The sequence below is a fragment of the Aquila chrysaetos genome, unplaced genomic scaffold (assembly GCF_900496995.4).
Source record: "Aquila chrysaetos chrysaetos unplaced genomic scaffold, bAquChr1.4, whole genome shotgun sequence".
Taxonomy (NCBI): domain Eukaryota; kingdom Metazoa; phylum Chordata; class Aves; order Accipitriformes; family Accipitridae; genus Aquila; species Aquila chrysaetos.
In genome coordinates, this window is record NW_024470381.1 from 532,324 (window position 1) to 554,442 (window position 22,119).

General features: G+C 54.8%; 4 protein-coding genes and 1 long non-coding RNA gene across 7 annotated transcripts; 2 read left to right on the forward strand and 3 right to left on the reverse strand.

Moving 5' to 3' along the window:
• Positions 1-99: 99 nt before the first annotated feature.
• On the reverse strand, positions 100-1,940 carry LOC115337650 (potassium channel subfamily K member 6-like). Its single transcript, XM_030006003.2, is given in 5 exon segments — positions 100-185; positions 403-573; positions 690-1,085; positions 1,654-1,677; positions 1,680-1,940. Coding segments are annotated over 5 exon segments (831 nt in total). The 5' UTR covers positions 1,834-1,940.
• A 1,091-nt stretch (positions 1,941-3,031) lies between these two features.
• On the forward strand, positions 3,032-4,556 carry LOC115337708 (protein YIF1B-A-like). The gene is given in 8 exon segments (XM_030006121.2): positions 3,032-3,127; positions 3,129-3,275; positions 3,356-3,460; positions 3,557-3,635; positions 3,717-3,774; positions 3,877-4,032; positions 4,128-4,215; positions 4,328-4,556. Coding segments are annotated over 8 exon segments (870 nt in total). The 5' UTR covers positions 3,032-3,046; the 3' UTR covers positions 4,484-4,556.
• Positions 4,557-6,716: 2,160 nt separating this feature from the next.
• LOC121233084 lies at positions 6,717-18,215 on the reverse strand. The gene is made up of 3 exons (XR_005931865.1): positions 18,127-18,215; positions 11,511-11,513; positions 6,717-6,726 (listed from the first exon to the last, which is right to left on the reverse strand). It is a non-coding gene; the product is annotated as an uncharacterized LOC121233084 (long non-coding RNA).
• Positions 16,342-20,063, reverse strand: LOC115337713 (putative Kunitz-type serine protease inhibitor). Of its 2 annotated transcripts, none has more exons than XM_030006127.2 (6): positions 19,790-20,063; positions 17,652-17,819; positions 17,228-17,284; positions 16,942-17,112; positions 16,787-16,840; positions 16,342-16,652 (listed from the first exon to the last, which is right to left on the reverse strand). In XM_030006127.2, exons 2-6 carry the CDS (start codon positions 17,773-17,775, stop codon positions 16,483-16,485), a joined length of 576 nt encoding a protein of 191 aa, XP_029861987.1. In that variant the 5' UTR covers positions 17,776-17,819; positions 19,790-20,063; the 3' UTR covers positions 16,342-16,482. The 2 variants fall into 2 exon arrangements, with proteins under 2 accessions (XP_029861987.1, XP_040977652.1); XM_041121718.1 differs by having other exon boundaries at positions 16,942-17,093; positions 17,229-17,284; positions 17,647-17,819.
• A 382-nt stretch (positions 20,064-20,445) lies between these two features.
• LOC115337667 (protein phosphatase 1 regulatory subunit 14A-like) lies at positions 20,446-22,000 on the forward strand. 2 transcript variants are annotated; one of them, XM_030006024.2, is made up of 4 exons: positions 20,451-20,725; positions 21,176-21,256; positions 21,365-21,397; positions 21,679-22,000. In XM_030006024.2, the coding sequence occupies exons 1-4, from the start codon at positions 20,501-20,503 to the stop codon at positions 21,775-21,777; spliced, it is 438 nt and encodes a 145-aa protein (XP_029861884.1). In that variant the 5' UTR covers positions 20,451-20,500; the 3' UTR covers positions 21,778-22,000. The 2 variants fall into 2 exon arrangements, with proteins under 2 accessions (XP_029861885.1, XP_029861884.1); XM_030006025.2 differs by lacking the exon at positions 21,365-21,397 and having other exon boundaries at positions 20,446-20,725.
• The last annotated feature ends 119 nt before the right edge of the window (positions 22,001-22,119 follow it).

A 22,119-nucleotide genomic window follows, 5' to 3' on the forward strand; every position in this document is an offset into this window, starting at 1 on the left:
GACTGGGACCCCCCCTGGAGACTGGGACCCCCCCCCGTCAATGGGCTTGAGACCCCCCATGGGACTGGGGGGACCCCCCCATGGGACTGGGACATCCCCCTAGCACTTGGACCCCCTCGTTGACACTGGGACCCCCCTGCCATGGGATTTGGAAGTCCTCGTGGGATTGGGGACCTCCCCCTCCTCTTGACACCCCAAAAATGGGTGGTTGCCATCGGAAACCACCCTAGACACCTGGGTCCTCACCGCCCCCCCCGTTGTCGTCCCCAAACCATGGGGTGAACATGGTGAAACCAACCTGCTTTGAGCACCCTTTTATTGCCCCCCCCCCCCGCCCTGGTGTCCCCCATCCCCACCTAGGAATGCCACCAATGCTACCCGTTGATGGATTTCCCCCTCCACCTTGGCCCCCCCCAGCTGGTTTCTCCCCATCCCTCATCCCCTCCAACAACTCAGTGGCTTCATCCGGTGCCGAGATGCCGCCAGCAACGCTGGTGATGCCGTGGAGCTCGGCCAACTGATGGAAGGTCTGTGCCAACAGCAGGACGCCCGTTAACCCCAGCAGCAGATACACTGGCGGTGGTGGGCCAAGACGTCAAGAACCCAACCTCAACCCATCCAAGACCTCCAATTTTGGGGCGGGGGGGGGGGTGCATGGGGGGGTCCGACCCCCCCCCAATTCTACTCACCGGCTACAGCTACTTGGTAGAGTTGCCTCAACAGTTGACCCGGTTGCTCGGCCGGCATGAGATCCCCCAACCCAATGGTGCAAAGAGAGATGATGCAGAAGTAGACGGCATCCAAGTAGGTCCAAGTACCTTCAAGGACGTAGAACCTGGCGGCGGGGAGAAGCACCAAGACCCCCGAGGTGACCCCCACCAAGAAGACAAAGTGGGTACGGGCAGCCCCATGCTGGCTGTAGCTCCATCGCACCTGTAGGTACAACCGGGGACAGTGGACCAAGGGCACTGTCAACCGTCGGACGGTTGCCGTCAATGTCAACATGGTGATGGGGACGCCCACCATGGCGTAGGCCATGCAGAAGGCTTTGCTGGTTGCCGAGAGGGGGGCCACCGAGCCGTAGCCTGTTGCGGGGGGGAGGAAGAGGGGGGGGGTTAATGGGGTGCCCCCCACCCCTCAACCCAGAGCTGGAGCTTGGGGAGACGGGGAGGATGTGGGGATGGGGGTGCAGGTGGGAGGGATGGGGGGGGGTGTGGTCTTGGAGGGGTATGGTGGGGGGCCTGGGGGTGCGGGGGGGTCCTGGGGTGCACATGGGGGTCCCAGGGATCATGGGGTGCATGGAGGGTCCTGGGGTGCACATGGGGGTTCAGGGGGGTCCTGGTGTGCATGGAGGGTCCTGGGGTGCAGGGGGGTCCTGGGGTGCAGGGGGGTCCTGGGGTGCACACAGGGGTCCTGGGGTGCAGGGGGGTTCTGGGGATCATGGGGTGCACATGGGGGTCCCGGTGCTCACAGGGATCCCATGGATCCCAGCACTCATGGGGGTCCCAGGGGTCCTTGATCTCCCAGGGGTCCCAGATCTCCCAGGGGTCCCAGTGCACACAGGGGTCCCCGATCTCCCGAGGGTCCCAGGGGGTCCCAGATCTTCGGGGGGGGTCCCAGGGGTCCAGGTGCTCCCAGGGATGCTGCCCTTACCCACGGTGGTGAGGAGGGTGGTGAGAAGAGGAAGGCGGTGGTGAGGTCCCACTCGGAGGCATTGGGGGTCCCAGGAATCCGGGGGGTCCCGGGTGTCCCCTCCAGCGCCCACAGCCCCAGTGCTCCCAGCAACAGCAGCCCAGCGTAGGCGACCACCAACAGCACCGTGCCGCACCCCATGGCCCCGTGCCCATCACCGCGGCCTCTGACCGCCCCCGGGATCCGCCCCGGGGGGGGGGCGGCACCGGGGCGGGGGGGGGGTAATGGGTGGTGGGAGGGAGGGCACCACCCCCCCCCGGGGAACCAGTAATGGGGGGGTAACTGGGATGACCAGTAATGGGGTGCAACTGGGGGATTGGGGTGCCCAGTACTGGGGGGTAACTGGGGGATTGGGGTGCCCAGTACTGGGGTGCAACTGGGGTGACTGGTCAGTAGGCACCAGTCCAAGGTGGGGGGGGCAGGAACCCCCCCAGGTCACACCTCCCGCTGCAGACAGACAGACAGGGTGTCCGTCTGTCCGTCCATCCCCCCCCCCCCCGGCAGTGCTCATCAGTCACGGGACTGTCACACGCTCCCACGGGACCAGCAGTTTTGTCCTGCGGCCACCCTGGTGATGTCGGGGGGGGGGGGGGGGGGGCGGGGGGACAGACACATAACAGGGGACACGGACACCCACACGGGGGGGGGGGTCCTGGTTGGGGGGGGACAGGGACGTGGTGGACCCTGCCCAGCCTCTGTGGAGCGACGTGGGCTGTGGGGATGGGGATGATGACACCCAAGGGACACCATGGCGCTGGGGACACTGGCCACCATGGCCATCATGGCCATGATACCACAGCCCTGGGGACATCCCTGGGGACACCGTGGCCCTGGGGACACCACAGCCACCAGGGCCATCCCCATGGCCATGACACTGTGGCCCTGGGGCCACCACAGCCCTGGGGCCACCACAGCCCTGGGGCCACCATGGGGACCACCAGGCCCCGCCCAGGCCTGCTCCGTTGCCATGGCGACACCAGGCGGGGTAGACGCCGCCATCTTGAAGCCGGGCACGATATCCCGGCTCCTCCCCCCCCCCCCTCCCACTTCCCCGCCCCCTCCCACTTCCCCGCCCCCTCCCACTTCCCCTCCCACTTCCCCGCCCCTCGCTTCCAGTTACCTGCAGGGCGGGGCTGCCGCTCCCGCTCGCCAACGACTTCCGGCAGAGCGGCCAATCAGCGCAGCGCCGGAGAGGAGACACGTGACGCGCTAGCTAGCGGAAGCGGGAGATGCGGCAGGATGGAGCTGGAGCGGCACGGTGAGCGCGGCGGGGGTTGAGGCGACCGGTCCTGGCCCCCCAACACCCCTTCAGGTTTCACTTCTCTCCCCGCAGCCCCCAAACGCCGGGTACCGGATGGCGGCCCCGCGTATGGCGGATCCCCATCCTCTCTTCGATGATACCAGCGCGGCGGGAGGCGGCGGCGGCGGCGGGCGCCCAACCGGTCCGGGGTTACGGGGGTCCGCCTCCCGTTTCCTCCTCCTACCCACCTCCCGCTTTTTTCCTGAGAGAACCGGTATCTAGCCTAGCCGTGGTTTACGGCAGCAGTTTGGCCAGTCAGGGCCGCGATATCGTGGGCTGTAACGTGAGTGGTACTGGGGGGGGGGGGGGCGCCGGTTACTGGGGACCCCCCCCCCCCTTCACGGCTTTTTTACTTCCCCACAGCTCGATCGGCTCATCCCGGTGGGGAGACTGAAGTATTATTTTGCTGTGGACACCATCTACGTGGGCAGAAAACTGGGGCTCCTCATTTTTTCCTTTGTGCATCAGGTGAGGGGAGGCGGGGGGGGGCCGGTACCGGGGGGGGGCATTACCAGAGCCCCGGGGGGAGGCCCTAACGGTGTTTTCCATCCCCCCTTCACCAAGGACTGGCAGGTGAGGTACCAGCAGGATACCCCAGTTGCTCCCCGTTTCGACATCAATGCTCCCGATCTCTACATCCCAGGTAAGTTTCTGGCCCCCCCATGTCCCCTGTCTCCCCCCGTGCCCCCCTCTCTGGTGACATGTGTTGTGTCCCCCCTCCCAGTGATGGCCTTCGTCACCTACATCCTCATTGCTGGCTTGGCTCTGGGCACCCAGAACAGGTGAGGAGGATGCTGACACCCAAGTTCTCCCCCCCCAAAAGGGGGTGCAAGCAAAACCATGCCCCCCTCTCCAAATCTAAGGTGTCTGTCCCCCCCCTCCAGATTCTCCCCCGACAGCCTGGGCTTGCAGGCGAGCTCGGCGCTGGCCTGGTTGATCGTGGAGGTGCTGGCCGTCCTCCTCAGCCTCTACCTCGTCACCATCAACACCGACCTCACCACCATCGACCTCATCGCCTTCGCCGGCTACAAATATGTGGGGTGAGAGGTGGTTTTTTAGTGTGTGTGGGTGTTTTTTTTTTTTTTTGGGGGGGGGGGGGGCTACAGCTTGATAACCCCCCCTCTGCTGACAGCAGGATGATCATCGGCCTCGTCTTCAGGCTCCTCTTCAGCCGAACTGGTTACTACGTGGTGCTGAGCTGGTGCTGCCTCAGCATCTTCATGGTAAAAAAAAAAAAAAAAAAAAAAAAGGGGGGGGTGCAGGGAAAAAAGGGGAGTGCTTTTGGGGGGGGGACTTCACCCCCTTTTTTTTTTCCTGCTCCCACCCCCCCAACAGATCAGGACACTGCGGCTGAAGCTGCTGTCAGAGGCGGCAGCCGAGGGGGTGTTGGTGCGAGGGGCCAAAAACCAGCTGCGGATGTACCTGACCATGGCCGTTGCCACTGCCCAGCCCCTCTTCATGTACTGGCTCACCTACCACCTCCTCAGGTGAGGGGGGCCCCCCTGAACCCCATTTTACCCCCCCAACCCTGTTTTACCCCCTGCAAACCCACTTTGTGCCCAGCCCTGAACCCCACTTTGCCCTCGGCTGCTTCAATAAATGCTGCCTGGGGAGCACGGTGTGGTATCTGTACCCCGTTTTTTTTGGGGTAGGGTGGGTTACCCCTGTTTTTGAGGGGGTGCAGGCCACTTGGGGGGCTTTGGATAGTGGGGCCCCCTGCCATGTCACAGGTGTTGCTTTTAGGGGTGTGGGAACAAGCTGTTGTGGGGGGGGGGTGTGTCCCCCAGCTAAAGCCACCAGGTTTTGGGGTCTCCTTTCAGCCCCCCCCCTCCAGAATTCCAGGGTGCGGGGGCAGCCACCCCTGGGGTTTTGTGTCCCCCCCACCCAGTGACACCAGGGTGTGACATGTGGACTTTGCTCTGGTGATGCCTTCAAGCTCTTTATAAGTGGGGGGACACACAGGTGACACCCCATGGGGGGGGGGCCTTGTCAGCCCCTTGTCCCCCCCTCAGTGACTTCTTCTTCTTGGGTTTCTTGTGCAGTTTGTCCTTTTTTTTTTCTTGTGCTCGTGGCCAGGGCCATGGTGCTGGGGGGCAGGGGTGTTAATGGGGTGGGGACACACATACATAGGGCTGTGTGGCCCCCCCAAAATGGGGTGCAAGGGGATTTTGGGGTGCAGGGGACATGGGGGGAGGCTCTGTTCTTACCTTTCCCTCGTTGTCAGAGCTGGAACTGGAGGAGTCAGAGGAGTGGCCATCCTGGGGGGGAGGGTGTGTGTGTGTGGAATTAGGGGGGGCCCTGGGCTGCCCCCCACCCAGCAGGGGGCAGGGTTCCAGGGCTCAGGGGGTGCTGGAGCAGTGGGGTCCTGAGGTTCTGGGGTGCTGGAGTTGGGGGGGGGGTGGTCCTGGTGCTATGGGGTCCCCAAGCTGGGGGGGGGGGGGGCAATCCTGGGGCTGTGAGGGTCACGGGGGGGGGGGCACTCTGCAGTGTGGGGGTGTGTCTTGGGGCTGGGGGGTGCCAGGGGGATCCCCAGGCTAGGTGAGTGTGGGGTTCCAGGACTGGGGGGGGGGCATCCCAAAGTGGGGGGGGGCTGTGGGGGTCCCAGGAGTTTGGGGTCCTCAGGGCTATGGGGGCTGGGCTGTGGGGGTCCCCGGGGGGGGGGGGGCCTGGGGTTCACAGTGCTGGGGTGGGGGAGGGTCTGCACAGCCCCTCACCTTGTGCTTTTTGCTTGGCTCCTTGTGGTGCTGCTTGTCCATGGCAGGGGGAGCTGCCAGCAGCTGCAGCACCAGCCCAGCCCCCCCCAGCTTCTATGGGTGCACAGGGGGGGCAGGCCTTGCCCTGGGCAGTACCTTTTGGGGTGGGGTCCAAATACTTTTGGGGGGGGTGTACTTGCATGGCAGGGGGGCTAAGGTTCAGGATCCCCCCACCCAAAACAGGGACAGTTCTGTCCCTTCCTCCCCCCCTGTAAGAGTCGGTCAGAAAATCAGCATTATCTCAACATTGTCATCAGGAACATGAACAGTACATTACCTGACAACGGCCTGTTTGGAGCGCAGCGGCCAATCCCAAGGACAGAATGTGCGGTACAAGGCTCCTGGAAGGTACCTGGCTAGAGCCGTTAGAGATAACCGCATAGCTACTGTCAAAAAGGATGGATTGCAACCGTTGCCATAACATCGATGAAGAGATCATGAACTTTAGACGAACTTTGCTTCATTGTAATACCAAAGCACACCTCCTGGTCGAAGGCTACCCACCTCCAAGACTTACCACGCCTCGGACACTGACCCTGCGCCTGCGTGATAGCCTCGCTCGAGAAGGGCGGAGATATGATAATTGTATTCTGAGAAGGGCAGAGACTCCTGAGGCAGAGGTGGAGCAAGGTGTGTTACTAAGCATAAAAGATGACTTCTGAACAATGGGAATTTGAAGCTTCCCCACCAAGGACCACGACGATCGACGACGCAGCATTAGCTGGACCCGGGACCGTTAGGACGTCTTGAGATCAGCGGTGGTAGCTATAACCTCTCTTTCTCCTCTCTCTAAACTTAACTTTACTTTTCTCCTTTCTCTCACCCATCTCTAACTATCACGTGCCTCTTCACAGGCAATACAATAAAGTTTTACTGTGTGATTACTGCTATCCCCTTTGGTGTTGGTCACCTTAATTTTGCACTTTCGAGATCGTAGCAAACAAACCATCACGAGTCCACCGAGTGGACCGTGACATTAAACTGGCGTCACGGACAGGATCCTGAGAGACAGAGGGGTGCAGGTTTTGTGTGGTTTGTAACAGGGGAAGAACGTTTCGTTCCAGCCGCACCTGGCCCTACACCTGAAAGGGTGAGAGGTGTCCAGAAAGCAAGGGGGGCGATTCAGGATTCCCGCACACCGCACACACCTCAGTGTATTTCACCCCCAAACTCGAATTGAGGGCTCTGTCTATCAGGATCAAGTGAAGGATCTCTTAGTGCAAAAAGGGGAACTGTCCTCATTAGATGAGGTTGACTACTCGGGGAAGTTGAAGGGACAAGCAGAGAAAGTCTGCACTTGTGAGCAACTAAGTTTTGACTCCCCGAAGTGAGATTTTGGTCCCTTCAGCCACTCGGGGAAGAGGAGGGCGACGCAGCAGTTGTTGCGTGTGTGGTGTAACTAAGTTTGACCTCCCCGAAGTGAGTTTGGCCCTTTGCAACAAAAATGACTGAAAAGAATGGTTATCAAAACTCTCCATCAGTAAAAAATCTTGGCTCGTTTTATGCGCTCTTGGCAAAGTATGGAGCTCGACCCTCCCCGCCTGGGGAAGAGTGGGCTTGAGACAATTGGGCAAATTTACAGAGTGTAACAGACCGAGTGATTTCTATACAGAATGAGGCTAGATCACGGTCAGGCAAAGGCAAAGCGATAATCTGTGCAGTTCTTGGAGCCAGCCTGGTCACAGCAATTGAAGACCGCTATAAGCGGCGTAGCCAGGAAAAACAAATCATAGAATCCCTTGAAAATTTGGTACAACTTTTGCAGAAAACAACCTCCAACCTGGAAGAGCAGTTAGCAGAGAAAGAAAGAGTAATTTGCTTGTACAAACAGCAAGCAGAGGAAAAGGAGGAAGAAAATCGCTGTCTAAAAGATGCCTTGAAAGAAGAACTTTCAAAGTCTGTTGAATCATTGAATGAGATAGAAATGAAAATGGAAAAGATAGGTATTCGGCAAATAAGTCAGGTATACCCCCAAAAGGAACTAGAGGAAGCAAGGAAACACTTCAGGGAAAACCCCCAAGTGAGGCCTTTGATTAAAGCAGAATATACTTATATAAATGATGAGGATAATGACCCACATATTACAACTAAAGAGATACCATACACTCCCACTGAATTGGCCAAAATGAAAAGAGAATATGGGCGCCTTCCCAAAGAATCCAAAACAGAGTATGTGTGGCGTGTATCTTTAACTGGTGGGGACCAAATTCAGTTAAGTGAAAGGGAAGCTAGTGGTTACTGGGGCCACGGTGTCTTTTTAACAACAGGGGATAGACGTGCCCCATGGTCCCTAACCCAGCGGGCTGCCTATTGGGCCGGAGGGCTGAACCCCTTAGACAGGGGGGATCCCCTAGCAATCACAGGCACAGCTGATCAATTGCTAGAAAGTGTGCACAAAACAGCTTGCCTGCAAATGATACATGAAAGGAAGTTAGTTCCCGGATATGAATCCCCAATGATGTTGCCGGTGAATCCTGAAATCATGACTCCTTTGATAAGGGGACTCCCAGAATCACTCAAATCTACCGGGATTGTTCTCCAAAGGACCATAGCGTCTTTAGACCCTGTAGAAAAGTTGGAGAGCTTTATTAAAGGCAAAAGAGATGAAACTTATGTTGGCACAGATTCACCTTTTAATCATAGCTCAGCTTCTTCCCATTCAAAACATAAAAGGATGTGGACGTGGGGAGATGTAGCACAGGAATTGATAGATTATAGCAGAAAATACGGTCCTGTGAGAACTTTGGAGGAGAAACCTAAAGGAATCCGTCAAGTAGGAGCTAAAGATCTACCCCTATCTGTTAGTAAAACTGTAACCGCTCTCACTGACTCTGCCAGTGCTGCTGACTACTCCTACTCTAAAACTGGGGGAGGAGGAAGACAGCCCCTGACTCGACAGCAATGGTGGGCTTTGGGAATTAAAAAGGGAGTTCCCAGAGATGTAATGGATGGTTTACCCCTTAATAAACTGAGTAAACTGATATCAAAGTGGTATGGTCCGAAACAATACCCACAGCACTTAAGGTCAAATAGAGAAATCTCCCCTGTCATGCCCACAGCCCCCCCCCGCGGAGAGCACGGGCGATGGGGAAAGTCAGCAGGGAAACTAGAACCTCCGTTCCTTAGCAGTGGGCGGGGGAACGGAGGATGGGTTTACATCCGACAGCTCACTAAAACTAACAGAGGAGATTTATTGATTACAGCTATTGTAGGTCCTAAGCGTGCACCCGTAACCTTTTTAATTGACACCGGTGCACAGATCTCTGCCCTGACTGAGGAAGATGCACAGAGGTGTGGGGTGATTCCCTCTAAGCGAAACGTTTGTGTCTTGAATGCTCTAGGGTCAACAGAAGTTATGAACGTTGTTCCGGTAAAGCTGATGCTGCCGGGAGAGGAAGGCACAATCACTATTAACATGGTGGTTGGGAACATTCCGACTAACCTGTTAGGAATAGATGCCCTTAAAGGAAGGGGGTGGGAGGATTCAGAAGGATTGTTGTGGACTTTTGGGACACCGCAGCTGAACATCAGGCTACTTCAAACTGCACCCCCTCTGCCATTTAGCAAAGTAACTAGTGTTAAACAATATCCCCTCCCCCTGGGAGCAAAGGAAGGTATCAAACCAGTCATGCAGGAGATGCGGGAACAAGGAGTGGTGATAAATACCCATTCTCCTTTCAACTCGCCGGTATGGCCGGTGAAAAAACCTAATGGGAAGTGGAGGCTCACAGTAGATTTTCGAAGGCTGAATGCTAACACAGGGCCTCTGACTGCCGCAGTCCCTCATATGGCTGAACTGGTAATAAACAATTCAGGAGAAAGCTCATCCGATCATGGCAACCATAGATGTTAAAGATATGTTTTTCATGATACCTTTGTGACCAGAAGACAGAGATCATTTTGCTTTTACTTGGGAGGGACAACAATTTACCTTTACCCGGCTGCCTCAGGGATACAAACATTCCCCTACACTAGCTCACCACGCTTTGGCCCAAGAACTGGAGAAAATACCAAAAGCCGACGGCATAGCTGTCTACCAGTATATTGATGATATTCTCGTGGGTGGAGATGAAGAAAAGGAGGTGGGGGCAACCCAACAGAACATAATTTCTCATTTGGAGAACTTGGGTTTGCAAATTCCCCCAGAAAAGATCCAAAAACCCTCACAAGAAGTAAAGTTTTTGGGAATTTGGTGGAAAGGGGGAATGACATGTATCCCACCAGACACCCTCACTTCTCTAGATCAGATTAAAATGCCTGAATCAAAAAGGATTTGCAGCATGCTTTAGGGTTATTGGTATTCTGGAGAAAACATATCCCAGACTTTTCTATCATTGCCAGACCTCTTTATGATTTGCTGAGAAAACGGGCCAAATGGGAATGGACTGCTTCTCAGGAAGCAGCAATGCAATTGTTAATTTTTGAAGCAACAGCTCATCAGGCTCTTGGCCCTATCCACCCTACAGACCCTTTTCAGGCAGAACGGGGGTTTGCCACAACAGGATTGTCAGTACACATTTGGCAACGTGGTCCTGAGGGTCCAACCCGCCCTGTAGGATTTTACTCCCGCGGCTTTAAGGATGCTGAGAAGAGATATACTGCATGGGAGAAAGGTTGGTTTGTGGTTAGCATGGCTCTCATAGAAGTGGAGAAAATTACACGTCAGCAACCAATCGTGCTAAGAGGCCCGTTCAAAGTTATAAAAGCAGTCACTAACAGGACCCCCCCTCCTGACGGGGTGGCCCAGAGAGCCTCAGTACGAAAGTGGTATGCCCAGATTGAACACTATTGTAACCTTTTCTCAGTGACTGAAGGAGCTTTAAAAAACTTAGCTATCCAAGAAACAGAAAGCCTGGATGGCAGCCAAGACAAACCTATCTCAGTTATTCAGGTAGCCCCTCCTTTCTCCCACGATCAGTCAGTGAATGCTTGGTTTACCGACGCTTCAGCAAAGCGAGAAGGAAAAGTGTGGAAATACCGGGCAGTAGTCCTCCATACTATTACTAAAGAACAGATAATAACAGAGGGAGAAGGGAGTGCCCAGGTAGGAGAATTAATTGCAGTATGGAGCGTTTTCAAGCATGAAGCACAAACCGCTTCCCCTGTCCATATATATACTGATTCCTATGCAGTGTTTAAAGGATGTACTGAATGGCTCCCTTTCTGGGAGCAAAATGAATGGGAGGTTAACAGAATTTCAGTGTGGCAAAAGGACAAGTGGCAAGAAATCCTGAGCATTGCAAGACAAGGGAACTTTGCTGTGGGATGGGTAGCTTCTCATCAAGTAGATGGGGGCTCGGCAGGAGAATGGAACAACAAAGCTGATGAATTAGCAAGACTAGCTCCTGTACAAAAGGACCAGATCACAGAAGATTGGGATCGTTTGCTAGAATGGTTACATATAAAACGTAAACATCCAGGAGCTAAAGATTTGTATCGTGAAGCCCTTGCCCGGGGTTGGCCTGTCACTAGGGAAATGTGTAAAACCTGCATATCAGCCTGTGAACAGTGCCGTACACGGCTCGAAAGACACCCCTTAGAGGATGACCCTCTGCATTTAAGAGAGGGTAAAGGCTTGTGGGATGCTTGGCAGGTAGATTATATAGGCCCCTTTAAGAAATCAGGAGGAAAACGCTTTGTGCTGGTAGGAGTGGAGATAACATCAGGGCTAGTCCAAGCCGAAGCTTTGAACAAAGCTACGGGAGAAAAAACTGTGAAAGCACTGCATGAATGGTTTGGAATTTTTCCAAAACCACAAGAAATACAATCTGACAATGGCTCCCACTTCACCGCCAAAATCGTACAGGATTGGGCACGAAGCGAAGGGATTAAATGGGTCTTCCACACTCCATACTATCCACAGGCCAATGGGATTGTAGAAAGAACAAATGGTCTCTTAAAACGACTTTTGAGACCACAAGAGGGAAATTGGGATGCCCGCCTATGGGAAGCTGTCAAAGGTGTAAATGACAGATGGGGGGTAAATGGATGCCCCAAAATTACTGCCTTTTGCCCGAAGGCTCCCTCTCTAGTTCCCTCATTAAAGGGACCAGATGATTCTAAGAATCCAGCACATTTCCCTAGACAACCTGTCCTAGTAGAACTTCCCACTGTAGGAAGTGTGCCACTGGTATTAAAAACCCCACTGAATGTATACTCATGGGTAGCATCCGATGCCCTAGGGAAGGAGCATTGGATAAATACTCGCTGGATAATTCCATCATTTTAATTTTCTGTATAGTATTAATCTCTTTGCCTCGGAGAGGCAAGTTTTGTTTTTTTTTTTGTTTTGCAGAAGAACTCCGAGGGACGCCAAGAACAGCATGAATTATGAATCACTTAACTAGATTGATAGTACTTTTTTGTATTTTACCACTAATCTGTAGCCAAAAGAATACAGAATGGCCATGGTCCCAAGCTATTGTCCAGTATACTTGGAGTATGGGACAGTATCCCAAAGACCGTCTCCCAAACTTAGCCACTGTAGTAATGCATGATTCTGAAGTATACCACCCACTTGAGTGGGGGGAATGGGACAAAAAAGACTGGGTCCATGTCCTGACTGGAATGATTGGAGAAAAAATCCAAGTGGGATGTAGAAAGGTGGAAGGATCTCTTTATGAGAAAGCCTCTTCAATTACCATCTCTGGAAATCTATTGGACCCTAGTTCCAACATCACTGCGAAACTCTGTCCTACAATAGAATGGGGATGTAACAAACAGGATTCTCTCATTATGTGTTGCCGTCAAAAGAATGTCAGTAACTACCCCCTAGACCCAAGTACCAATAATGTTGAAATCACCAAATCCTGTCTTAAGGAACAGGGAGATTGTTGGTATAATTTTACTTTGACCAAGCCAGTTTATGTGGTGTGCGATTGGCGATCTAATCCACCGACCGGAGAGCTATCAGGCCTAACATTTAAATTCAAAATGAATGTTGTAACTAGGATGCTTGTTGCAGTAGTCACGCACGATGGCATAGATACCCTCTTTACGCTAACTGACAAAGATGAAGTTATACCCTCTTTTACAGTGGTACAAGGAAATAACATCACAATAAGATGCAGACTGATCACTGAATCTCACATTGAATCCACAAACAGTTATGGAATTGGACCTCATGGCCCTATTTTGTTGTGTAAAAATCAAAACCTAGACTGTTGGTTAAACTTGACTGCTGTACAATACTCTTATAAAGTTATGTGTGGTAAAAATAACACTAAATACTGGGGAGGATTTAAAATAGACGTTGTAATACCCGCTACCCAACCAATTGTTGTGCTCAGTCCAAAAATCTTTGAAATTGGACCGTATGTGATCAGAAATACGGGCCTACAACAAATGTTGTTTAACCCGGCGTGGTCTCTCAAACGAGTTGAATTGTCAATGCAGAACAATGTTTCAGACATTCAGCCAGCTTGCTCACCTTTCCTAAAGACTTCTTACGAGGGATGGACAACCTGGCTGCAAAAACGAACTCTTCCCATGAGAAGAACACAGAGAGACCTAACTGGTGTTTTGGGAACAGGACTGGGAGTTTTAAATAGCATCGATTCGGAAGTAATAATGAACAAGTTGGCTACCTCAATTAGTGATTTGGCTAAATTACAACAGCCTTTGCGGTCGTCTTTATTGGCTTTGGGGACTAACCAGTGGCTGTTGTCAAATATATTACCAAAATGGGAAAAGGTAAATGTAAGGGACCACGAATTGATTACTGACGCACTTGGGGTGATCCAAAATAACATCTCTTTGGCTCTCAGTTGTATCCAGGCTCAAATATGGATGCAGTCGGTAGCCGCCTCAATTATAAGAGAAGGTGAAGAAGGCACTCTCCCCACTGAAATTCGGAAAATAATTTGGGACAGTGCCACTGATTTTGAGAAGGAACTCCAATCCTGGTGGGACCTGGTAAACTTTACTTATGATCCCGTTACAAACATAGCTACAACTTTTGTGCTTACTACCATATACCCAATTTATCCCGTTATTGCATTAGGGTTGAACCACAACGGAACTATACTCTATCCTTTTGAGCATAGAGTATGGGCCCGAAAGGTGAATGAAAAATGGCAAACTGTTAATTTGGAATCTTGTATTGTACGAGAACAACAAGGATTTGTTTGTGAAGGCAATGCAATTGAGGCACAAGATATTTGTTTAGATACTGAACAAAATATTTGCCACTTTGAGATTCATCCTAATGAAAACCCTGAAACAGTACTCATATATCGGCAAAGGCTGTGTATGTTTGAGGACTGTTTGTGATTTTCTATCTGTAGATAAGGTAGTTGTGGAGACTAAAAATCATTCAAATTTTTGTGTTTGTAATTTCACTAAGATTGTTGGATGTGACTTTTCCTATTCGGCCCCGGTCACATCTCACCAACTTTTGCAATCTAACTATATGTTGATTCATGAATTGCTGCCTATACCCATTGGAATGAATCTCACTTTGGTAAAACAGTTATTACAACACAAGGATTTGGTTGAGATTTTGGAAAAAATTAGGGAAAATGGACAGAAAACCTTAATAACTGTTCATCACAATGTGAAAGAAATACACCGAGTTTTAGAAAGAGTGCAAAAGGATGCAGAACCTAGATGGTGGGACACACTTTTCGGATGGTCGCCTACTGCTACAGGCATCCTGAACAAGTTGTGTCACCCCATCGTGGTTCTCTTGATATTGGTTTTGATCAGTTTGGCTTTGTCTGCAGTATTGTATGTCATAGCCTGGAGAATGATGAATCGGTTAACGCATTTGATGTCTGTACTGAACACATATAATATGCTTGATGTTCCATCCAATGTGGATATTCCCAAATCAATTGATGTTTTGAAACCTCATTGATTTTTTTTTTATATATATAAACAATTTTGATTGTAATTGATACAAATTGTAGTTGCCTTTCTATCTTCTCTCCTTTTCTCTCTCTCTCTCTCTGTCTTTTTCTTTTCCTTTTCTTCTTCCTCTTCTTTATCATGCTACCACCAAGCGGTCCTGACGTCCTGACGACCATGTTGAGCCACGGGGTGGTGTAAGAGTCGGTCAGAAAATCAGCATTGTCTCAACATTGTCATCAGGAACATGAACAGTACATTACCTGACAACGGCCTGTTTGGAGCGCAGCGGCCAATCCCAAGGACAGAATGTGCGGTACAAGGCTCCTGGAAGGTACCTGGCTAGAGCCGTTAGAGATAACCGCATAGCTACTGTCAAAAAGGATGGATTGCAACCATTGCCATAACATCGATGAAGAGATCATGAACTTTAGACGAACTTTGCTTCATTATAATACCAAAACACACCTCCTGGTCGAAGGCTACCTGCCTCCAAGACTTACCACGCCTCGGACACTGACCCTGCGCCTGCGTGATAGCCTCGCTCGAGAAGGGCGGAGATATGATAATTGTATTCTGAGAAGGGCAGAGACTCCTGAGGCAGAGGTGGAGCAAGGTGTGTTACTAAGCATAAAAGATGACTTCTGAACAATGGGAATTTGAAGCTTCCCCACCAAGGACCACGACGATCGACGACGCAGCATTAACTGGACCCGGGACCGTTAGGACGTCTTGAGATCAGCGGTGGTAGCTATAACCTCTCTTTCTCCTCTCTCTAAACTTAACTTTACTTTTCTCCTTTCTCTCACCCATCTCTAACTATCACGTGCCTCTTCACAGGCAATACAATAAAGTTTTACTGTGTGATTACTGCTATCCCCTTTAAGGTGACCAACACCAATTTTGCACTTTCGAGATCGTAGCAAACGAACCATCACGAGTCCACCGAGTGGACCGTGACACCTCCCAACACCCCAATTTTCCCCAGCAGGTTGGGGGGGGACACCCCCCCCCCCCCCCCCGGTGTGTTCTGGATCCATCCCAGCCAGCACCAGGGTGGGGCCACAGGGTTTATCCTTGCTGAGCCAGCAGACTGGGAGGGGCCACATATAAGGGGGTGCAAGTGCCCCCCCTAGGGGCCTGGACACCCTGTTTTTGCCCCCCCCCCCCCCAAAGGGCCTCATCTGGGCTTGGAGGGGGGGGGGGGTCCCAGCCCCATGAGAGCTTCCCACTCTCCCCATGGTTGAGATTCTCAGCCTCCCCACCCCCCCCAGGGACTTTTGGGGTGCCCCCCACCCACCCCAAGAAACCCAAGCCCCCCCAGAGGGTGGTTCACATCTCCCTTTATTCAGAAAGAAAAAAAAAAAATCCCTCTAATGTATAAAAAACAAAAACAAAACAAAACCACCCACCCCCAAAATTAATAATTAAATCCTAAATCTGGTTGATTTGACACAACAATCAGGAACACCCCCCACGTGCCCCCCCCCCCCCAAAAGCAAGGGGACAGGGTCCCCCAAAAGTGCTAAGACCCCCCCCCCAAATCACTGGGAGAGGGTCTGCCCCCCCCCTCCAGGTGCACAGCCAGCCACTAAATCCAGGTGGGAAAAGCTAGGGAAGGGGGGGAGAACCCCCCCCCCCTCATGGGGGAGGGATTCCCCCATCCCCCACTAGTGTTTCCCCACAACCCTGTTTTTCTACAAAATAATTTAAAAAAAAAAAAAAAAAAGCCCCCCCAAAAAAGAGGAAAAATAATAAAAATAATTACAAAGAACAAGTGAGGTGCCCAAAATGCACCAGAGACATCATTGGGGGGGGAGGGGGGAGTCCTCCCACTTTGGGGGGGGGGGGGGTGGGTGTGTCCAGAAAGAGGGGATGCACCCCCCCTTCTCAGAGGGTGTAGGCATTGCTCATCAGATATTCCTTGTCATTGCCAGGGCTCCATCCCGTTCCCACTCCCGGCAGCTCTGGTTTTCTCCGGCATGTCTTGAGGGTGATGTCCATCATGTAACCCAACAAAACGGCTGCCAGGACAGCCAGGAGCACCCCCAGTGCCAGCGCTCTGTGGGGGGGGGGGGGGGACGACGACGACACGACACCCCAAAAAAAAAAAAAAAAAAAAAAAAAAAGGGAACATTAGGATATCACCCATGTGCCCAAGGGAGGTGGAGAAGGGAGTCCTGCCAGTGCTTACCTTTGGTAGAGAGAAAATCGCCACGGAAATTGGCACCGGTGCCACCGGTATCTTCTGCGGGGAAGGAAACTGGAGTGAGATGGGGGGGGGTGGACAGGGGACGGGGACACCAGAATGTCCCCAAGGCCACTTGGGGACAGTCCCCTGCTCCTCACCTGGCTTGGGGCTGCAGCGTTTCAAGCATTCCTCTTCATGCTGGTAGTTGTTCTTATTTCCCTGGCAGCCACCATAGATGAATCGCTGGCAGGTTCGGTTTGCCGGGCTGTAGTACCAGCGCAGGAAGGAGGCACAGCACGGGCCAGTCACCCAGGGGACGATGCAGTATGCTGGGGGGGGTACATTGGGCACAGACCACCCCCCAAATTCTCCTGGCGTTGCCCAAGGAAATGGCAGGGGGGGAAAAGGGATTCAGCAGCACCAAGCATTGCAGTGAGGTTTTACTATCGTAGGTGGAGTTGGCTTTGGTCTGCTCAGCGCAATACTCAGGTTTCTTTGGAGCTGGGGAAAATGATTTAAAAAAAAAAAAAAAAAAAAAAAATCAAACCACAAACCCAAAATGACCCAGTTTGGTGGGTTATTTTGGGGTGTTCGACACCAAAACGATAAAAAAAAAACCCCAAATAAGTCAATTTGGTGAGTTATTTTGGGGTGTTTGACGCCAAATTCGGGTGTTAAAGCCTCCTGAGCTGGTTCCCGGGGGAGGATTTGGGTGAGGGATTCCCCCCAAACCGGGACACAGCCGTGTCGGCATTCACCGCAACTTCCGCTCTCCGCTCGCAGTGAATGCCAGGATGATCCCCAGATCCCCCCAGGGATGGGATCAGCACCATGTGTGTTCATGTCCCCCCCTCCACAGTGACCTTACCCCCTCCGAGGACGCAGCTCTCCCGACATTCCCGCTCCATCAGGAAGTTGGCATTCCCCTTGCAGCCACCAAAGACGAAGCTTTGGCATGAACCACCAGTGATGTTGAACCACCACTGTGGCATTGGGACCCGGCACTGTCCCACCGCCTTGGGCAGCGAGCAGAGCTCTGCCAGGAGGAAAAACAAAAAAAGACATTAACCTTCACAACCAAAAACCCCACTTTCCCCAAATTTTAAGGGGACAGATGCAACCCCCCCGCATTGGGAAGGGATTTACTGTCTCAGCAGCCCAACTCCGTGCCAATTCCCAGCACGAGGCAGAGCCCAGGAGGTGAACTGTCCCCCCCCCCCAAAAACATCCAGCAGCCCCCCCTGGCCTGCGCTGCTGGAAATCAGGCAGCGAGCAGTGCTCTGGGGCCAGAGCGACGGCGAATCCGCTGGGATAATAAATAATAAACCAAGTAATAAACCGACAATAATAAACCAAATAATAATAAACTGACAATAATAAACCAAATAATGATGATGATAAACCAAAGAGCCAGAAACTCCCAGTTTTAGACAAAACTAAGCCTAAATCCCCAAATTCAGGCTTTACCAAAATCCCCCATCACAAAACCGCCCCCCCCGGCCACTTCCCGGCAGGCCAGGAGATGGGGGGGGACGACACCCCAAACAGGATCACAGGGTGGGGGTACAGCCCCTGAGAGGCATGGGGAGGTTTTGGGGGGCCTCTATGTGCTGCCTCCCCCCAACTTAATACACCTCCTGGGGTTGGGGTGGTGGTGGAGAAGAGCCAGCAGCACACAGATTTGCCGGGCCCATGGCCACAGACACTCCAGGTGCTGCAAAATTATCTGGCTGGGACCTGATTTCTAGCTGAAAGTGATGAAATATGTTTAAAAAAAACCCCAAACAACCCAAAAAGCCACATTTTTGGCTCAGGAAAAGAAAATCCCAGCGGGATCAGAATCCAGCAGCCCAGGGAAAGACCCAAATTTCTTCCTCGTTAAGCCACCGAGGTAATGAACTGGGTTTAAAAGTGCAAGTCGTTTCCTGTTTACAGAGAATTTGAGGGCAGCAACCAGGCAAACTTGCTCCCTCTAGGGCTCCCAGCCACTCTCTGGGGTCAGCTGGGATAACCAGGATCCAGATTTTTGCCAGGGGGGGAAAAAGCCGCTGCTCCATCCCAAGGGAGCAGGATGGATCCTGTGACTGCGGGGGGGGGGGGCTGAATCTGCCCCCCCCCCCCCGAGGCCGGGGGTGCTTTGAAGCCCTGTAACCCCCCCACCCCCCCCCCCCCCCCCAAAAAAAAAACAACCCCGGGGCGTCGGGGAAGGCTTGGGCGGGATTTCCTGAAGACGAAGAGGAAGCTTGGAGCAGAGGGAATGACAGCGCGGTGGCCTGGGGGGTGTGTGTGTGTCTGTGAAACCCCTTTTTGACCCCCCCCACGCCTTGCCAGAGCCACTGGGGCAGCTCCACCTGGCCCCCTCCCCGTGAAGGGAAGGAACAATGAGCCATTTTCGGTTTAAAAATGACAAAAAAAAGAAAAAGGAACAGAGGCTTTTCCTGGAGAAGTAGCAGCAGGGCCACCCTGACCAGAGACCCCCATCCCCAAAGGGCCTGGACCGCCCCAGGAGGATTTAGAGACCCCCCCATCACGGCCATGACCACCCAGAGTCCCCCCCCAGGGACCCAGGGTCATTCCCTGAGGCTGTGACCCCACTCAGGCCTTTCCCCTAAGGTCACAACCCCCCAAAAGGCCACAACCCCACACAACCTGCCCCCCAAGAGGGGTTCCGAGACCCTCCCCTGATGCTGTGACCCCCAAGGGCCCAGGCTCACCCCCCCAAGCCCACGACCCTACTCAAGACTCTCCCTAGGCCTCCCCTCCAAAGGCCATGAGCCTTACAGAGGCCCCCAGAGCCCCCCCCCAAGTTTTCAGAGCCACCCTCAAGGCTGTGAGCCCCCTCAAACCTTCCCTGTGACCCCCTGAAGGTCAGGACCCCCTCAGGGTCCTCAAAGGCCGCGACCCCCCCAGAGCCCCCCCTCAGGATCCACCCCCCGGGCTGGCCCACCCCCAAAGGCCCTTAGGAGGCCGCGGCCTCCCCCCCCGGGGCGTGGAGGCGGCCGTTACCGAGCAGGGGGGGCCCCTCGGGGCCGGGCCGGGCCGAGCGTCGATGGCGGCGGCCGTGGGCAGGAGGAGCAGCGGGAGGAGCCGCCCAGGCGCCATGGCCGCCGCCGCTGCGTCACATAGGTGCGCTCCGCCCCGACTCCGAGCTCCGCTCCGCCCCCGAGCTCCGCCCCTTCTCCGAGCTCCGCCCCGTCGCCGGCTGCAGGCCCCGCCCGCCCAGGCACTGCTGCTAAGTCCGGCCCCATCGTTTGCATGCGGCGCGGGAAAAAAGCGCTACACCACGGCCCGGGAAGACCCGGCGCTATAGGGGGCTATAGGGTTAGGGGAGCTGTGGGTGACTATAGGGGACTATAGGGTTAGTGGAGTGGTGCTATAGGTCCTATAGGGCACTGTGGGATCTATAGGGTCCACAGGAGCTGTGGGGTCTATAGGGGGCTATAGGGCCTATAGGGTTCACGGGAGCTGTGGGCTCTATAGGGGGCTACGGGGAGCTATAGGATCTATAGGGTTAGATGAGCTGTGGGCTCTATAGGTCTCTATGGGGGGGGCGGAGGGGAGCTCCCCGTTTTACCGCCCCCCCCCGCCCCTCCTCCCCCGCCCCAGCCCCTCCCCCCCGGCCGCCCCTCCCCTCCCCCCCGCCCCCCCCCCCCCCCCCCCCCCCCCGCCCCCTATAGCCGGCGGTGTCCCCCCCCGAGCGCCGCGTCCCCACGAGCGATGGCGGCGAACCGCGTGGGGCGGCGGCAGGGGCGGGGGGGTTCCCCGGGCCGCTCCCCCGGCCGCTCCCCCGCTGTCCGGCGTCCCCAACCCCCCGCCCGCAGCCCCGGGCTCCAGCGGCGACCGGCGAGGGTCACCGTCAAGTACAACCGGCGGGAGCTGCAGCGGCGGCTGGACACCGAGCAGTGGATCGACGGGCGGCTGGAGGAGCTCTACCGCGGGCGGGTAGGGACGGGAACGGCGACGGCACCGGCACCAGGAACGGGAGCGGGAGCGGGAACGGGACCGAGAGCAGCGCCGGGACCGAGTGTCCATCCTCCCCCCCCCCCCCGCCCCGTGCTGGACCCGGTCCCCCGTGGGAACGACGCGGAGGGACCCTGGGGGGGGGGGGGGGGGGACACGGGGACAGATGGGAGGTGACAGATGTCCCGTTATCCCGCTGGCCTCGGCAGGAGGGACACGGGGGGGGGGGGTTGGGGACACGTGGGGAGGGGTTGGCGACACACCGCGGGGGAGGGGGGTGCGTGGACTCGGGGACACCCAGGCCCCACGTGGGGAGGGGTTGGGGACAACCCCCCCCAACGCGGGGGGGGGGACACGACATGACAGGCGGGGTGGCGGGTGGTCTTGGGGACACCCAGGGGTGTCCCTGTGTCCCCCCCCCCCCCATGGCAGGAGGGGGAGATGCCGGACGAGGTGAACATCGATGACCTCCTGGAGCTGGAGACAGACGAGGAACGAGCCCAGAAGCTGCAGGTGTGGGTTTTTTTGGGGGGGGCACCCCACACGAGTTTTGAGTGGGGGAGGTCCACACATGACACCCCCCCCCCTCTCACATCCTGCCCCCCCCCTCCATCCATCCAGGGCATCCTGAGATCGTGCACTGCTGACACTGAGGTACGCACCCATGGGGTGGGGGGGGGTCATGCGTGGGGTGGTGACACGAGTGTGGGGGGGTGCATGCTGCCACCCCCCCCCCCCGCATTCTTCCAGCTCTGGCTGCTCCAACCGAGCTTTAAAAGGCAAAAGTATTCAGCTCCGGCTTCCTCTGGGGGGGCCTTTTCCTCCCCGCTTATCTCCAGAAGCAGCTTCAGGGAAGGGAGGGGGGGGGCTTAATTTTTTGGGGGGTCTCTAATTAGCCCCCCCTCCTTTTTTTTATACTCCTCCCCTCCACGCAGGACTTCATACGGGAGCTCCTCACCCAACTCAAGGGGCTACCGAAGCAACAAGTCCTCCAGCGACCCAGCCCGGAGGACCCCAACCCACCCCCCCCGTGATTCCCCCCACTCGTGACCGCGGGGTGTGGGGGATGTGGGGTCACCCACTTCCAGCACCCATAAGGGGTCGTCCCCCCCCCCCCCAGCACCCACTGTACAGTATTTAATCCCACCTACCATGTAAATCCTTTGATGCCCCCCCTCCCCCAGAATAAAACCTCGCTGCGTCACATGGGTGGGGGTAGCACGTGGCAGGGACCCCCCCAAAAATTTGGGCCCCCCCGAAAAAAAACAGGGACGCCCCTAAAAAATAGGGAGCCCCCCCAAACAGCCACCTCCCCCCCCAAGCATTGCCCGCCTCTCTCTGCCAGCTCCATATTTAGGCATGAGCCCAGCATCGCT

Excerpts from the sequence above, each read along its gene's own strand:
- LOC115337713 (XM_030006127.2), bottom strand. The coding sequence starts at position 17,775 with ATGCCACAGTGGTGGTTCAACATCACTGGTGGTTCATGCCAAAGCTTC. Across the intron at positions 17,285-17,651 it reads GAGCTGCGTCCTCGGAGGGG|CTCCAAAGAAACCTGAGTAT; the intron begins GTAAGGTCACTG and ends CATTTTCCCCAG. Across the intron at positions 16,653-16,786 it reads CGATTTTCTCTCTACCAAAG|CGCTGGCACTGGGGGTGCTC; the intron begins GTAAGCACTGGC and ends CCCCCCACAGAG.
- LOC115337667 (XM_030006024.2), top strand. The coding sequence starts at position 20,501 with ATGGCGGCGAACCGCGTGGGGCGGCGGCAGGGGCGGGGGGGTTCCCCG. Across the intron at positions 20,726-21,175 it reads AGGAGCTCTACCGCGGGCGG|GAGGGGGAGATGCCGGACGA; the intron begins GTAGGGACGGGA and ends CCCCCATGGCAG. Across the intron at positions 21,257-21,364 it reads AACGAGCCCAGAAGCTGCAG|GGCATCCTGAGATCGTGCAC; the intron begins GTGTGGGTTTTT and ends CCATCCATCCAG.